General features: G+C 29.9%; 1 protein-coding gene and 1 pseudogene across 1 annotated transcript; one reads left to right on the top strand and one right to left on the bottom strand.

The window, feature by feature from the left end:
- The first annotated feature begins 5,321 nt into the window (after window positions 1-5,321).
- LOC131172997 (cytochrome P450 77A3-like) lies at window positions 5,322-7,026 on the top strand (annotated as a pseudogene).
- A 489-nt stretch (window positions 7,027-7,515) lies between these two features.
- LOC110666402 (lysine--tRNA ligase, cytoplasmic) lies at window positions 7,516-17,965 on the bottom strand. Its single transcript, XM_021826887.2, has 17 exons — window positions 17,687-17,965; window positions 17,442-17,517; window positions 16,764-16,832; window positions 16,455-16,620; window positions 16,266-16,359; window positions 15,240-15,325; window positions 14,136-14,239; window positions 12,745-12,807; window positions 10,449-10,574; window positions 10,062-10,344; window positions 9,859-9,955; window positions 9,605-9,761; window positions 8,482-8,625; window positions 8,336-8,404; window positions 8,112-8,255; window positions 7,936-7,987; window positions 7,516-7,767 (listed from the first exon to the last, which is right to left on the bottom strand). The coding sequence occupies exons 1-17, from the start codon at window positions 17,779-17,781 to the stop codon at window positions 7,760-7,762; spliced, it is 1,833 nt and encodes a 610-aa protein (XP_021682579.2). The 5' UTR covers window positions 17,782-17,965; the 3' UTR covers window positions 7,516-7,759.
- Window positions 17,966-18,210: the final 245 nt, after the last annotated feature.

Genomic DNA, 18,210 nt, shown 5'->3' with positions numbered 1-18,210 from the left:
ACATTTCTCTTAAATTTTCTTTGAATGTTGAGCACTGAACAGCTTTTATTGTTAGTAGATCGTCAAATGATTTTGAACCTATTATATGGCTCAAAAGCAGTTTTAAGTAGTTGCTCTCACCATCCATCGGATTCACTACATTTACATAGCATATTACTTGCCTTGTTTTTTGTAAAGACCATAATCAACCATACTTGTTTAATTCATAATGTTTTAGGAATTCCTTATAAAATAGTCATCTTGCATCTCCATCGATAGAGCATATTTTGAAAAACTCTGTTAATATTATTTTTTATATATGATCCCATTGCACAATATGTTCAACGATCGTGATAGATATATGAATTATTTCACTAATTTTATTTTTACAACTTTTGTATTTCAATGTTAAAACAGCTTGTTTCTAGCTTTTATAACTTATCATTCCACTACAATAACAAATTTGCAAAAGTGAAAGTAGATTTTTGACACGATTTGCTAAAGTCGCTAAATTTCAGACTTGGTTAAAATTGGCAAACTAAGATTTGAAATGCCTGAAATAAGTGGCTAATTTTAACTATCAAAATTAGATACTGAAATTGGTAAATTAAATTCGTTATCGTTTCTCTTTCACTTTGAATACTTAGGCTTCGTTTCAAATAAATTATTTGTATGGAAAAAATTTAATTTAATTTTCATAGAATCATACTTGATTTCTATTTATTTGAAAATGAATTTTTTTAAAGTTAAAATGAATTGAATTCTTTCATTCTAAACATGAAAATCAACAAAAAAAAAATTAATTAAATTGAACTCTTATAAAATTCTAGATTTAAAAAAAGGGGTCAAATTTTTGCAAATCAATTAGGAAAATTGATTTGACGACCCTTCAAAGACTTAAAGAATAATTTAAAAACATTAGTATGACTTTTGATTTTGATAGGCAAGGCTTTGATAATTTAAAATTGACAATGTTCTTTCTTACTTTTTACATTAAGCCTATAAAGATAATATCTAAGATTCGTTATTATGCTTTTATTCTATTTTACTTTGATTCATCTTTATCTTCTTGAATTGATAATATTTTTATGCGCTCAACAAACTTTTATATGCCTCTTTCATCAATGTCCTTTCAAAGCATAACCTACAAAGTGACTTACATAGACTTTGCATGAGAAGTTATATTATATTAAGTTGTGCTACCATTAAAACTAAGCTCATTTGAATTGTAGGGCTAACATTCATTCTCCTCCTTTTTAATAATAACAAAACTTAATGGCTTTTTAATAAGCTCAAAAATAGTGTAAGTATTAATAGGTGTGTGTATATTTTTCTTTTAAAATAAACATGTGTGCTTTTATGTCCTCTAAATATATGCATTATATGAGCAAGCAATATGCACAAATACATTATTAAATAAACCAAAATCAATAAGATTAGTTGCTCAATTGAGTTTCTCCCGCTTAATTACTTAATCAAGGACTTTTCCAAATATGCTCAATCATCTCAATTGAGAACCATGTAATTCTCAAGATCGTTCCCCATATATAATTTATTATAGGAAATAAATACATAATTTATTAGATGTTTTAGCAAAGATTATATTTTACAGTCCTATATAAAGGCTGTAAGTTACTCAATTTTTCATTTTTTCTCCATTACATTACACTAATATTTCATTCATTAATTTGTACAGGAAAATTCATTAATATAAGTAAACTATATCAAAAAAATAATAGTATTTTCATCCATTAAACTATACAAGAAAATAATTAATTTAAGCAAATTGTAGCAAAAATCAATTTAGTCAAGTTCTAGTGCCAATTCGATCCATGAGATTCAATTGTGACATTGGTATACAATCAATGATTAACAAACTTATTACATATACATAAGTTTCATTGAAGAATTTTTTTTTTCTTCTATCTATATTATTACCACTATAGTTGATTTATTTGTTGAGGCAAAAACCCTAGGGCTGAATTTACATAATTCTTAATTCGCCACCAAAACTTTAGCGAACAGATATAATCTTGATTTAGTAGGTGGAATTGATTTGCCCCTTATCAGATATAGGAGAAATTTTTCAATATAATTGTTGTGCATCCAACAAATAAATTCTAACAATTAATTATGAAAAAACTCATGTGAGATTTACCATAATCAACTGCTATGATAGAATCGTTATATATTCAATAGTATTTAAAGGTTAAATTATTTTAAAGGTTAAATTATAATTTAGTCATTGAAATTGAGTAAAACTTATAGTTTAGTCCTTATATTTTTAAAACCCACTTATTGAGTTTCTGACATTTTAATAAACCTATAACTTAGTCCCACAATTATAATTACCGTTAATTCCCTGTTAATTTTATCAAAAATAACCAATTAAGTCTCTAAGATTTAGTAAAATCTACAGTTTAGTCACTAGATTTAAACTTTATTTTTCTTTTAACAATTCATCCCTGTATTTTACAAATTAATCTATAAATATTATAATTACATATTAATAACCCTTATTTTTTACAAATTGATCCCTAAATATTATAATTATTTATGAATAAGCCTTTATATTTTTAAAAGTGATCCATAAAAATTATATATAGTTATTTACAAATAAGCCCCTATATTTTTACAAATTAATCACTATATATTATAATTATTTACGAATAAGCTCTTATACTTTTACAAATTGATCTTTAAATATTTATAATTATTTATGAATAAGCCCTTATATTTTACAAACTGATCACTTTATTATTATTATTATTATTATTATTATTATTATTATTATTATTATTATTATTATTATTATTATTTATGAATAAGCAATTATATTTTTACAATTGAACTCTAAATATTATAATTATTTATCAAAAAGCCCTATCCTTTTCCAATTGATCCCTACATATTATAATTTGTAAAATTATAGGGCTTATTCATAAATAATTATAATATTTGGAGATAAATTTTAAAAAATATAAGGGCATATTCATAAATAATTATAATTTTTAGGAATCAAATTGAAAAAAAATAGAGCTTTTTCATAAATAATTATGATATTTAAGGATCAATTTGTAAAAATATAAGAGCAATTATAAGTAATTATAATATCTAAGGATTAATTTTTAAAAATATAGGGTTGAATTGATAAAAAAAATAAAGATTAAATCTAGGGACTAAATTATACATTTTACTAAATCACAGGAACTTAGTTGTTTAATATAGTAAATAACATTTTTATTATTTTTGTTAAAATTAATGGGAAATTAAAATTAATGGGAAATTAATGATAATTCTAATGATAGGGACTAATTTACAAGTTTATTAAAATTTAAAAAATTAAAACTAAAAAAAAAATTATAAATTTTACTAAATATCAGAAATTAAATTATAATTTACCGATTTTAAATTTCTGCAGATATATGGACGATTTTTTAGAGCTTAAGAATCCGCCAGCACTGGTTTGCAGAGACGGGAGCATTTTCAGCGAAGCTAGGGCAACAGTCCGCCCCGGCCCCCGCGGCACAACACCCCCAATTAGAAAATGCAACTGACAAGAAAAATAGATATGAATATTCGTAAAATTTTTGATAAAAAAAAGGGGAATACTCGTAAACTTTAAACGGATAATAAATAAATAAATAAATATATAAGTTATTTATAACCCAGCTGATTTTGATCCAATTCACATTCGTCTAATAAACGTATCCATTAGACAGCCACTCACATTCTCAGGGAAATCACCCTTATTCTACTAGTTTTTCTGCCTTTTTTAGCCTATAATTACTACTTCATCCGCCCCATAAAAGGTTATTCATTGTTCTTTTTAAAATGCATGTCCATTTTTAGGAAGTTAAAAAAATTTAAGAGATTTTTTTATTCTAATTTAGGTTAATGGCAGAATAAATCTAAATTTTTACATGTATTACTTATTTTATTTAAAATTTCTAATTTTGAATAATTTAAGTCTAACTTAAAAAAAAAAAATTATCTACAACTCATAATTTTGTTTGGAAATTTTGACTTTTGTCATCTGAAAATATACCAAAACAATGATGTATATCACAATAATGGTGGGAATCATATTATAAGTCATAATCTTCTGCCTATCCAAGTGGCAAAAATCAAAATTTGAAATTATATTATGGGTTATGGATAAAAAAATTTTTAATTCTAAAAGTTATAATTAAATTGTTCAAAATTACAAATTTTGAATAAAATTAACAATGCATATAAAATTTGAATTTATTTTTCCAATTGGCCTTCTAATTTTCATTAACTCCACGATAAAAAAAAAGTGATATTAATTATAATGTTATATATTTTTAAGGTAATTAATTCTTAAAAAAATAACAAAATGTTAACTTTTATAGAAAATAATTATGATATATAAAAGGAAAAAAACAAACTAAAAAAAATGTGAATTAACATAATATTATTATTTTTTTAAGTATAGGAAAATTCTTGCCTAGGACAAATCAATAGATGAGTGCTAATGATAGATGAGTGTTTAAATAATAATGTTAATTGTTCGTTAACCAAGATTCATTACATTCTTTATTATATATAAATTATTATAAATTATTTAATATTACTTTTTTTAGTATTATAATAAATAGACATTATTATAACATAAGTTATAAGATATTTACATATATTAATTACATAGATTTTAATTATATTTATTATGAAATTTTTATTGAAAAATTTAAGAGAGAAAAAGTAATAAAAATAAAATATAAAATAATTAATAAAAATTTAAGATATTATATATATATATATATATATATATATATATATATATATATATATATATATATTAATAAAAAATAGTATTTCCTTAAAGAAAAAAAATATTTTTTGTGGATTTATGTAAATAGTGAGATAATGCATGTATTTCAGGTAATTTCTTTCAAAAGCTTATAAGATACATTATGTCTACTAATTTTTTAATTATCATACACTCCAAATTTTCAGTAATTTCATGAATTATGGGATGAGTTCCGAGAGATAGATCTATTCTAGAAGCACTTAATAAATCCTCTCGGTGAGAATAAAATTGGCGTTTAACAAGAGCCATAAACAACTTCTGGTAGAAAACATGATGATTATAGTTAAACTCACCTGCAATTACATGCCCTCTCCATTCTTATATACACTCTTTTCTTACCTACCTATTTACCTCATCACCTCCTCACACTTATCGATCCTCTTGATCCTTTCAAGCTGTAAACATAACAGATAAAATGGCTTCTCTTGCCTCTTACTATCATCTCTTCTTTACCATTCTTGTCTTCTTCTTTCAGATCTTATTTTATTGTTTTCTCTGAACCAAATCCAAACGCTTAAGTCTTCCTCCAGGACCTTATGGTTGGCCTGTTATTGGCAATCATTTCCAGGTCGCTCGCTCTGGGAATCCCTTCTTTTTTTTTCTCTCAGTATGTGGATGATTTAAGTTTAAAATAAGGTTCATTCTTTAGTCTCATTATGGGAACAAGGACTCTCATCGAAAGGGGTCCTCTATCTCCAGAAACGCCTACAAGAACCATCTTTAGCTGCAACATGTTCAATGTCAATGCCGCCATTTATGGTCTGTGTGGCAGTCGCTGAGGCGGAACATGGTGCAGAACATGTTTAATTCAGGAAGGATCAAGGAGTTTCGAAATATAACAAAATAGTGCAATGGATAAATTCATCTATCGAGTGAGAACTGAGGCTGAGGCTGAGGCTAACAATGGAGTTGTCTGGGTGCTTAAAAATGCTCGATTTGCTGTGTTCTGTATACTTTTAGCCATGTGTTTTGGGCTTGAAATGGATGAAGAAACAATCAAGTGATGAAGTCAGTCTTGATAGTTCTCGATCCAAGAATGGATGATTTTCTTCCATTTTTCCCCAAGCAAAGGAAAAGAGTATCTCAAGTTAGAAGACAACAGGTTGATTTCATGGTTCCCTTGATCAAAAAGAGCAGGAAAGCTCTCCAAAACCAAGGATCAGATTCAACAGCTACATCATTCTCATATTTAGATACCCTTTTCGACCTACAAATCGAAGGACGAAAATCATCTCCGAACAATCAAGAGCTGGTCACCCTTTGCTCGGAGTTCCTCAATGGTGGAACGAACACGACGGCGACAGCTGTTGAGTGGGGCATCGCATAGGTTATCGACAATCCCAGTGTCAAGCCAAGTTGTACATTGAAATAAAACAGACGGTGGGTGACAGGAAGGTGAAAGAAAAAGACGTAGAAAAAATGTTGTATTTACAGGCGATAGTAAAAGAATAGCGAGGGTAACTTTTATAATTCTTCTTCTCATATTTCATTTTCATCCCTTAATTTTAGTTTATCATTCAAAAATATTTAAATTCTAATTTTGTTTCATAAATTCCCTCTAACTTGTTATAATAGTTTTCAAGTTAAAAAAAATAATGAAGTCATTTTTTGAAGTCCTTTTTTCTCACAATCAAAAATACCAATAATTTTAATTACCATTTGAACCTATCACAAAAATATTAATGTCATCACAATAATTTATTTTTTAAAAAACAGAAAAATTTAGCCTTTTAAAAAGTGCTAAAACTGGATTTGTCAATATCATATTATAATTTAGAAAAAATTTTTAATCTGAAAATATTTTATTATAAGTTAGAGGAATTTTTAAAATAAAATTAAAATTTAAAAATTATTAATAATAAATTATAGTTGAAAAAAAAAAATATAAATCAAAATTTGGAGTCCAGCTATATAAATTACCCGAATTGCTAGGCAAACACCAACCAACGTTTTTTCCGCTAACCCATGCAGTAAAGGAAACAACAACTTTGGGAGGCTATGAGACTCCAATTGATGCAAATGTGGAAATTTTCTTCACAGCTATAGGGGAGGATCCAAGAATTTGGTGTAATCCGGAAAAATTCGATCGGGTCGGGTCGTTTCCGGCAGGGAGGAAGTGGATATGAGCAGAGTGAGGAATGTATACTTTAAATTTTACTTTTTAATATTTTTTCTACGTTTTATAGAAATTATATAGAAAAATGCGTAGGTAATAATATTGATATTATTTTATTACCAACTCTTAAATAGTGTGATGTGATTTGGCTTTTTAACATTGTTTATATACGTTTTGTAAAAATTATACAAAAGAATACATTTACTTATTATTTTAATTTTTAAAAAATTCTTGTTTAAATTAAATTTATTATCGATTTAATATATAAATATATAATATTTATATATTTAATAGATAAATTTTATCATACATTAAATATATGATGACCGAGTTAAATAAAAAAAATCATTAACTTTTAAACAATATTTCCTAGCATTCATACTTTCAACTATATATTGTTATATCATATTCTTTTTTTTATTTAAATTAATAATTAAATTAATTATGACATTTTATAATCAAATTAAATGTATGACAATTACTATATCAATAAATTTATTTATTTATAAAAATTAATTAAACTAAAATTAAAAGTTAGTATTTTAAGTAATTAAATCTAGTATTTAAACTCAAAATGCACAAGCAATAGTGCAAAACAAGAATAAAACAGCATCTCATTTAATGAGGAGCATGAATATGCCATAGATTACATTGAAAGAGCATTTTATTTCACACACTTCACTAACAGGGTCAAATGATCATCCCCAACAAAAATGAGTTGGGACATGAGTAAAAATATGGCAAAATTTATCAGCAGCTGACACCAACTTCACCACCCAGACAAGGATATGAAAATGAAATCTCTGCTCCAGAACAGCATCTCAAACTCATCAAGTTGCTGCAATTTGCAAAGGAGAAAACATAATAATAAATCCCCATTCCTGTTTAAATCACCACATTTAGTGAGGGAAGGGCAATTTACCCTCCACCTACTCTCCCCACCCATAATAATAATAATAACCAAAATGGAGTAGAAGAAACAGAAACAAACAAAAGAATTTGACACCTTTAGCAGGAGATTCATCTTGAGGCTTCATGGTTGGGAAAAGCAGCACCTCCTGTCCACAGAAAGCATACATGAGATTTGAATTGTTAGCAGAAAATCACATCCTTGCAATAACGGAGGCACACGCAGAGGGAGAGAAAGAGGGAAGGAAAGGGAGAGAGAAGCATAGCACAAACCTTGATATTCTGGGAATCAGTTAACAACATAGCTAGTCGATCAATACCCATTCCCCAGCCACCAGTTGGAGGCAACCCATACTCAAGAGCAGTGCAGAATGTTTCATCGTAAGCCATTGCTTCATCATCACCTGATTGTCGATCCTAATATTTGGAGAACACCACCAGACAGAAGTTCAACAAAAATTTCTATAAATACAAAAATACATAATAATGCAAAATACCTTGAGTTGTTCAGTAAATCGCTGACGTTGTACCACAGGGTCATTCAATTCAGTGTATGCATTGCATAGCTGGGCAATTAAAGAAAATTAACATAAGCATGAATTACAAAGCAGCAAGCACAAATCCTAAAGTTAAGTGGCAATACCTCGTGCTTGTTCACAAACAATTCAAAACGTTCAGTCAAGCCTGGTTTCAATCGATGCCACTTTGCCAAAGGACTCATAAGCTCAGGATGGTTTATGATGAAAGTAGGATTCACACAAGTTTCTTCCAGAAAGTGCCCAACCAGCTATAAAGAAGAATGTAACATTACATAACATAAAAAATAGAGCAATTTATGCATACTTGACAGCAAAACACCACGTGCACTATGATGCAATTAACAGCTAGCTACTTATCACAAGCATTTGCTTGAGTTAACAACAGGAATTACCAATTGACATGAAAACAAAGCAATGCCACAACTGTACTAGCGCAACTGTTCTAACATGGATCCATTACTTCCTAACTATCCTTGTCATAAAACAAGCCAGCATCCACTGTTGGAGCCAAAGTTTCTTCAGTGAGGGTAGTGCACCCACTAGAAAAATGTTTTCGAAATCTTTTTGTTCATAAATATATTGATTTTGCTTGATGTCCCCATTAAAATATGTTTAATGACTCCAATGTGATTTATTTTCGCCCCTCAATCCACGTAAACTATGATGCGAGGCTTTACTGAAAATTAGAATCTAGATTACACTAGAAGTCTTAAAATTGTTTAATTATTTATTGAAAAGAGTGCTTGATAGCTTATTATAGTTAGCAACCACTTAATTATCTGTAAAATCTTATTTTGTTGTATTTTATTTTAATATATCATATATTAAAATTGCTATATAATTAAAGATGATACACAAAGTATAAAACTATTTTCTTGTCCATTATTATTAAGTAAAAAAGACTTATTGTACATAGTTAAAATTAATAAAATTCAACAAAAAAAGTTTAATGACTATTAGTTTAGGTGAAATTAATTTAAATTTCACATAATTATACTATATTGAAGTTGTAGTTTTTTTTTTTTTGAAAATATTGTATTAATAAAATAAAAAATATCTTTTGCTCCCACTATCAAAATTTCAGGTTCCATCACTGCCTTTTATGCTTGTTCCATGGGTGAAGCTCATGTGCTGCTACTTCCTATGATAGAGGCACTATATAATCTCTACAACTACAGCAGTCTGTTTTAAAATATGCCAGGAAAGAAGAAGAATAAGAAGAATTACTTTATCCAAAAGACGAGCTGTTGTCTGTGGAGGAGGACACTTGACCTCAAACCTCCCACACACATCAACTAGATACTTGTTAGCTTCATCACTGGAAAGGTCCTTTGGTATGTTGAGGTTGGACATCTTCTCTAATTCCTCTATCATGTCAATCCGTCTGCACCAATGAAACCAATCACTTGGTTCAATCCCAAATAACATTCACATTATGATAAATATATACCACACATGAACACTAACAATATCCCACATACCTAAAAGGTGGTGTAAAGTCAATCTCAATCGGATCATTGTCAAGCCCATTTGCATGATACTTAATTTTGTAGCCACCTGTAATTTCCTTGACCATTCCTAATTTGAACAAATGAAGCACAACAAGCTCACAAAATCAGAACCCTTTTTAATGTCCAACAAATGGAAAGAAAATGATTTGAAGAACCCAAAAGCTGATCCTTACCACTCAACAATCTCTCAGTTAGTTCCATCAAGTCATTGTAGTCCGCAAAAGCCATATAGAACTCACAGGTTGTGAACTCAGGATTATGAGTCAAATCAATGCCCTCATTTCTAAATTGCTTTCCTATCTCATAAACACGATCCAGACCACCAACAACTAACTCTTTAAGATATAGTTCAGGAGCAATACGCATGTAAAGCCTCATGTTCAGTTCATTGTGATGAGTAACAAATGGACGAGCAGCGGCTCCACCAGCAATCATGTTCATCATGGGTGTCTCAACCTAGGGATCAAAGTGGACATGATCAGTAAGAGAAATAACAGGCAACACAGGTAGAAACAACCACCTAAACATTAAAATTTGAAACAGCCAAACAGATAACTAACCTCTAGGAAATCAAGGTTGTCAAGAAAGCATCTAACATAAGATATGATCTTAGATCGGGCCTTGAATATCCGTCGAACCTCCGCATTCAACATCAGATCTAGATAGCGTTGACGATAGCGAGTTTCCTAGTGACATTAAAAATAATAAATGAATCCTCAAATAGATGTAAAGGCAATTACTGACAATGAAAATACTCTTGAATTATTCTAGTTTTGCATCAAAAGAACAGAAAAGTGAATTTATAAATCATACCCAAGCCTTAATAAGTTTGGGTTAGCCGGTCCCAAGCCCGGATAAAGGAGGAGGGTTGCGGTAGGTGACAACCAGCGTAAAAATTTTCGTCACACCCTATGATATGGATTCAAATGATAGTTTAACCCAAAATCGTTCAGAGTGGAAAAAGCGAATCCATATAGCCGACCCCAAAGTTTTGGGATAAAGGCTTAGTTTGAGTTTGAGTTAAGACCCAAGCCTTAATAATTGTTGAAAATATTGCAATACTTTTAGCCTATTTTGGGTCCATGCATGCATAAAAGTCATTACAGGATAATAGATACCAGGAGTAGATTAGAATGTAATGTTCAGGTGTAGTCTAAATATTGTGAGCAAGGTCCAGAGGTAGATGGGAAAATAGTGATGTAATGGAACAGAATGGGACAAGAAAATATAGATATGTTGCGCATGCTGTTCAGAGTATGTTGTACCCATCCACGTTACTCCAGAAAATTCAAATTTGAGCTTATTTTACATTTTGCTCTCACACATAGTAAGCAATGACAGCAATACTTCATATTCGAAGCACTTATTCAATCAACACTAGCTAGGCTTGGAGAAAGTCCACAAAAAAGAAAGCTTGGTAATAATTATTGCACAGAAAGAACAAAGCACATGTAGGGAAGTGCTGGAATTTGAGTTTCCACCATGGTTTCAATGCTTTGAGTTGTTAGAACTATGTCGACTAAACTTCTATGAGAAGAGAACAAATTGTCCAGTTGCATTGGTGTTGCTAAAGATTGCAAACATATTCGGATCTTCTCATTCGATTGGAAAGTTTCTGCTATTGTTTCTGGATACGGACGAAAAACAAGGAAACAATAAAAGCACATGAATTTTAAAAAAGAAAAAAAAAAGGAAGTAATTTGCAATTTTACACTTGACAATTCAGGAAAAATGCGAGGGAGAAAGTAAAAGCTCAGAGATTGCATAAAAGCATTTGAAATGCACAGCCAAACTGGCTCCAAAACCCTACCTATTAACTATGAAATTCATTTTAAAATGGCCTATTTACTCAAAAAAACCTGAACTTTACATCTTTTCCAATTTTTTCCTATTCTTTTAATTTTACCAATTTTAGCCTAATCTCTTAATATTAATAACAATTTTAACCCATTTAGTGAAGGAAAATGAAAATGTAGATATGAACACCCTATATAAATATTTCTTTTACTCATTTGAATGTTGATTAGTATAAAATATTTATTGTCTTTATTCTCAAAAAATGTTTTTATTAATTTTTTATAATATTAAGAAAATAAAAAAAAATTAATTTTTTACATAGAAACAATTACAAAAGAATAATATTTTTAATTATCATAATAGAAACAATTACAAAAGAATAATATTTTTAATTATCATAATTGGTAATTTCAAAAAAAATTATCATAGTTGGTAAATAGTGAAAATTATATTTTCTTATTAAAATAGGATTGTAGGCTTTACAAATATATTTCAATTCTAAGTTACTAAATGGGCTAAATTGTTATCAATATCAGTAGTTTGGGCTAAAACTGATAAATTTAAAAGAATAGGATAAATATGAAAAAACATATAAAGCTCAGGATTTTTTTGGTTATTAAACCTTTTAACTTGTAGCATTACTAGTTTGCAGCTTTGTTAGTTTAAAATTCATTTGCAAACATCAATCAGGGTACAATTTTGCACAAGCTTAACCAATTGAATTTTCACGCATACCAATATAAAATAAATACAAACATCCCCCCAATATAAATTGTATACATAAATATTTGACTTTTAAAGTCAGGGAAGAAAAGGCCTCAACAACATCTTAAAGAATTGATTTGAAATTACACCTTTTTGGTAGGTTTTCAATTCATATCCAAAGAAAATCAATGCAAAGAAAACCAAAAGTAATTGTGCATCAATGTGAGGAACACGTGCACCAATTCATACTAAAAGGCAAACAACTAATTACTTAACAAAAATCAAGTGTAGTTTGCAAACTAATGAAATCATCTAACTGATTCAAAAGTGATCATTTTCATTATGTCTAAATACCTGATCTTTTAAAATATAAGCTTCCGGATTCCTGGCTAGTCCTGGGGCCCAGATGTCAGTTCTCTGTTGGACAATAAAATAAATCCCATTACAAAGCTGTCTCAACTAAAGGTGTGCATTGAAAAACCAAACAAAAAAAGACCGAAACTAAAAAAGAACCATTACTGTAGTAACCGAACCAAATTAATTTTACTGTTTTGGTACAGTTCTGATTCTTCATCAATAACAAAACTGAAGCAAGAACCGGTTTTATACATTTTTTATATAATTAATCATACATTTTTATACAATTAATATTGCAATGTGCATGTGTGAATATATGCAATTAATCAGGTGTGTATAGACTATAAAAGTTAAATACTACAAGTGATTTCTTTATATGTGCCATATTTTTAATAAAACAAATTAAAGTTATCAACTAAAATGTAACTAGACTTTTTTTTTATGAAATTTTAAGTTAAACGAAAAAAAAAAAAAGGTAAAAGTGTGATGGGGATTGAACTAAAGACCTCTTTAACTATTGTCAATAACCATTGACCCAACAAGTAGTTTTATAAAAAAAATCGCAACTAAGAGTATATAAATTAAGTCATACATTTAATAAAATAAATTTAAGGTAGTAAATAAATTATATGATGTACTAAAAGATAAAAGAAATAGGACCAAGAGTCCAAGACAATTTGTTTTAAATAAAAATTGTAACTTTTCTTTTTGAGAAAATTTAAATCAAACCTTAAAAATTATATTTGGCAAAAGAGGAATGGTAGGGGTTTAATAAGAAACCTCTCAATTTTAAATATCATTCATAACCATTGAGCCAACTAGTGTTAATATTTAAAAGTTGCAATTAATCCTGTTAGGCCCTAGCAAGCAAATAATCCAATTGCTACAATGGTAAATTTTTGCACTTTATGTATGTCATGTTTGACGGCTTGCCAAGTCTAAAAATTTTTTCATTTAGCTCAACCGCAATTCTCTTTTCTGTGGCTTCCAAACTGCATTCCCCAAAAAGAAAATGTGAATATTTTAACTTGTCATTTGCATTGTCCCACATCAAAATGTGATGAGGGGGAGAGGGGTTGGCTTCTCCACAAAAGAAGCCCACCCATGATCTCTTCACTTTACCATGGCTCAAAGCTATCAAGTGGTTCCCAATGGGACCCTAATTGAATTAAAAATTTTTAGGGATGTGGTGGGATCTAAAGAAACAAACCAAATTTCAGTTTTTGGTTCGATTTAATTAAATGTCGGTTCAATTCGGTTTTTGTTCTCACTCTTTTCAGCTCCAATTCTGGTTCTTAAATTTTATAAAATCCCCAGAACCAAACCGAACTATGCACACCCCTAGTCTCAACAAATATAAGCTAAGCAAAAACTTTTTTCACCCTCACATTGGCATTCTGACCAGGCTTTTCTCTTGGCATCATATGTAGACAATGAGATAAAACTGTAAAAGATCTTGGAAAAATACTCAGCTCTCCCCTTTTAGTTTTTCCTGACAGAATGGAAGAAGAAAGCTAATCATGAGTGATGAAGAAACAAAAATAAGCATAGGAAATTATTTTCTTGAAGAGTATAATTCAGATCAGGGAAAAAAAATCAGCTGCTTGCATAAGTTTCAAAATACCACCAGAAAGCACAACTCAGTCTGACTTCTATATAAATAAAAGGCATCAATAAATGGGAAAGGCTTCAATAAAAAAATAAAATGTAACCAAAAGCATAGGAAGATAACACAAACTTAAACCACATATACCACTTGATGAGAAGATTTACACCTGTTCAGTCCAATCAAATCTTTGAATTTTTTTGCTAGTACATAAAAAGAAATGTGCATAGGCACTGCAGAAAAAAAAAATGCAAAAGCATGCACAGAGCATAATTGTTCACTTCTTGTCACAGCTAGACAAGAACTTAAGCATAAATCTACTAACTGATTTTGATTGCTTCATTCTATAGAACTTTAGCCAAAACTCTTTTAGCTTCTTCAATGACATTAAAATAGTGCTTTGCATTCCTACCTCTTTGTCGCTAGATAATGTAAGGGTCTATTTAGTAGGGAAAAAAATAAGCCACTTTCCCAAAAATTTCCCTATAAATAATAAAAACCACAATCTTCTGTTCAAATTCAGTATTTTCCAAATTTATTTTCCAGTTTCCCCAATTTATACTAATATTGGAAATTTTCTAAAACTTGCTCTGTTTCCCAGTTTCCACACTGCCATGCCTGTCTCAACCACATCACCACCAACATGTTTAAATGAATTATTAGCATCCTTGAACCTTTTTCCATTTGTATATGTTACAACACCCCCATTTGTTAACTTCAACATACAGCCTTAAAAGAGTAGGAAAAGAAGGATGTACGCATTTTCTCATTTTCCAATGAAAACTGAAATAGAAATAAAATGAATTAAAAAATAAAATAACTAATTCTGCCACTTAAAAAAAAAAAAATAGAAAATGAACTGAAAGAATACAATAACAAATTAAACCTGGAAACCCAATGACACCAACAATATCACCACGCTTCACACTGGAATGGAACCTAGAAAATTCACCTTCATCCATGCCTGACTTGCTGACATTAGTAACAGGGGAGGAAACCTCTTAGTTCAAAATGGAAAAGGAAACAATTCAATAACTTTCTTCCATGCAAATGTAATCTTAACAAATTACATACATTGTTGGTTGTGCATATTTAATCCTTCAACTATCAACATCACAATATGTACAATCAAATTAAACTAAATAATTAGCAGTTGCAAAATAGCTAACCATTAATGATATTTATCATAAAATTTGACTACTTCCTATTTATAACGGGCAGCCATAACAACACAATACAGAAAACTTAGTCTGAAGTCTCAAAAAAAAAAAAAAAAAGCATAGCTGCAAAAGCCTCTTGCACAAAACAGCACTAAGAAAATATTGATTTTATCTCCTTTGATTCTAAACCATACTAATCACAAGCTAATGAGCAAGAATGTCATGATCAAAGATATAAACTACTGACCTACCACATCCAGTATTTTCTCTATCAAAATAGCCACACTAATTCTAGAAGTGGCTAACAAGTAAATTCTAGTGAGCAATTCTCATGTCAAGAACAGAAAAATAAAGTCCCTTTGCACAAACTTAATGATAAAGCAAAAGACATATCATGAGAATTTTTCATAAATTATATTAGAACATTTCCCTAACTTCCTCCTCTAAGTGAAATCTACATCACACCCCTAAACTAATATTAACCAACAAGAGAACAAGAGCTGAATAAAAAAATTCAAATATTAAAGTTCCAACACTAGATTACTGTGACACTTATTAGATAATTATTTATTTAATTAAACAGCACAAAATGCAATAAGGTTTCTTCCTTTCAATAAAATAATTCAGCAACAGAGCCATCACCTAGAGCCCCCCCACCCACCCTTCTTCCAAAGAAGAAAAATGACAAAAACTAGAAACAAACTAAGCATATACAAGTTTTAAGGAAAGAACATAAGGAAATGAGTAGATACCTCGCATCAGCCATCACTTGTACTTTAACGTCACCACCATGCAAATCATAAAAGAACAGCTTCGAAGAGGAAGATCTTTTCTTCATGATTCGGCCTTGAAGGAGAAAAATAAAACATAAAAGACTGACAAAATGAAACACGGCCATATATTATATCCCACATAAGACAAAAGGCCCTGGTTTTGGATACCAGCCAACGATTCAGCGATATCCTCAATATGCTCTCCATTGCTTAAGCTTCCGTACTTTTCTATGTACTCTACGATGGACAATGAAACAGAAAATTTGTGAGGATAGGGATTTCCTCCTTCAGCCTTCTGGGAAGCAAGATATCTCAGCCTATTCTCATAGTATTGCTGCAACATAAGTAAAACAGACAGAACATCAAAAAGTGGAGACTGAGGCTTATATCCAATAAATCAGAGTCATAATATCTCATACTGAAATGATTAGGATTTAAACTATAAATTCATGCCAGGAGTGAGAATTAGACTTGTACCGTTGGATCCATATCATCATCATCAGCTGCTGCAGATCTCTGAAACTGGGTGCTAGCCCTCTCTGCAGCCTGGAGAACAGGTACATATGTGCATTTTTTGTTGTGAGACAAAATAGACAGAAGTAGCTATATATAATTAGAAACTGCACCAATGACAAACAGCATGAACAGAATCTACTACTTGCGAACAAATTTTTACAGCAATAGAGACAAACTCAACTACAGTCCAAGTTTCAAATTCACTTGTGTCTTGGACTATCTCAATGCTAAAATGCATCAATAAATTATAGACTGAATTATCATTACCCAATTACGGAAACAATATTCTGAGTATAAAGAAGCAGAAAACTTTTATGCTGAAAATATTTTCTTGAAAACTGAGTCATTTATAAGGAAAAAGACTTCTCCTTTTCAAGAGAGGAACTCATTTTCTGGACTTTTGCCTATCTTACTTAAAAACATGCGTAACATAGACACATACCATTAATTTAAAATTGCTGCCAAACAATGAAAATATTTTCATGAAAGCATGTCCTTCTAAAACAATTTGCATGGAAACTATTTTCTTATACAAGTTATTTTCCACAAAAGAAACGAAGCCCAGAAGAAGTACTGTGTTCCATGGAAGAAGAATAAAAAAAAAAAAACCAAGAATGGGCCCTTTAAAAGAGCAAATACCAGTCTGGCCTTCTCCTCCTCCTTGCGGCGTCTCTCTTCCTCCCTCTGCTTATTCTTCAATTCCTTCTTGCGCGCACTGGACAAACCAGCAAAGCAAACACTCAACTCACAATCACAAAACAAAGACTTAAAAACAATTGAAATAATGTAAAACCCAGAAAACTCTAATGCCAACCAAAATACATTTTTCGATTTCTACAGCAGCCAAACAAGAAAGAATGGATAAAAGTAGGAAAATGACTCACTTCTTGCTGATTGTTTCTCCTCCGGAAGCTGAAGACTCGGTGTCCATTGATAAACTAGAGACTTGTTTTGCTGTTTCGTCGACAGAGCTTTCCATCTTTGGCTTGTTTGTCTCTTATTTGTCTCTTTTTCATATGAAAAAATCCCGTGTGAGAAAGAGAGAAGGTTGATAGATTGGGTTTTATGTGCCATGGAAGTGGTACCAAGGCTAACTAGGGTTCATAATGCACGACTTTTCCTCACCGGCTACGACTTGTCGTGTTGGAAATCAAATTTTAGTGCCAATAAATATTCTTTCAACTTTCGATAAAAAAGAAAAAGAAAAAGAATATATATATATATATATATATATATATATATATTCTTTCAACTTACCCTCCACGCCAGGTATTAATCTATTAACTTTAACTTATTACACACCTTTTCTTTTGAAAAAAAAAAAATCCTTTTCAAATATGCTAATTAGAGATATTAAAAATTAACTTAAAATTAAATTTAAAGTGTTATTAAAAATTTAAAATAATAA

This window comes from Hevea brasiliensis, chromosome 14, assembly GCF_030052815.1.
Source record: "Hevea brasiliensis isolate MT/VB/25A 57/8 chromosome 14, ASM3005281v1, whole genome shotgun sequence".
NCBI lineage: Eukaryota > Viridiplantae > Streptophyta > Magnoliopsida > Malpighiales > Euphorbiaceae > Hevea > Hevea brasiliensis.
Note: the sequence above shows the minus strand (reverse complement) of the source record. Positions and strands in the feature narration are given on the sequence as shown.

Excerpts from the sequence above, each read along its gene's own strand:
- LOC110666402 (XM_021826887.2), bottom strand. The coding sequence starts at position 17,781 with ATGGAAAGCTCTGTCGACGAAACAGCAAAACAAGTCTCTAGTTTATCA. Across the intron at positions 10,345-10,448 it reads ACAACCTTGATTTCCTAGAG|GTTGAGACACCCATGATGAA; the intron begins GTTAGTTATCTG and ends TTTGATCCCTAG. Across the intron at positions 8,405-8,481 it reads TGTTTGTGAACAAGCACGAG|CTATGCAATGCATACACTGA; the intron begins GTATTGCCACTT and ends TTAATTGCCCAG.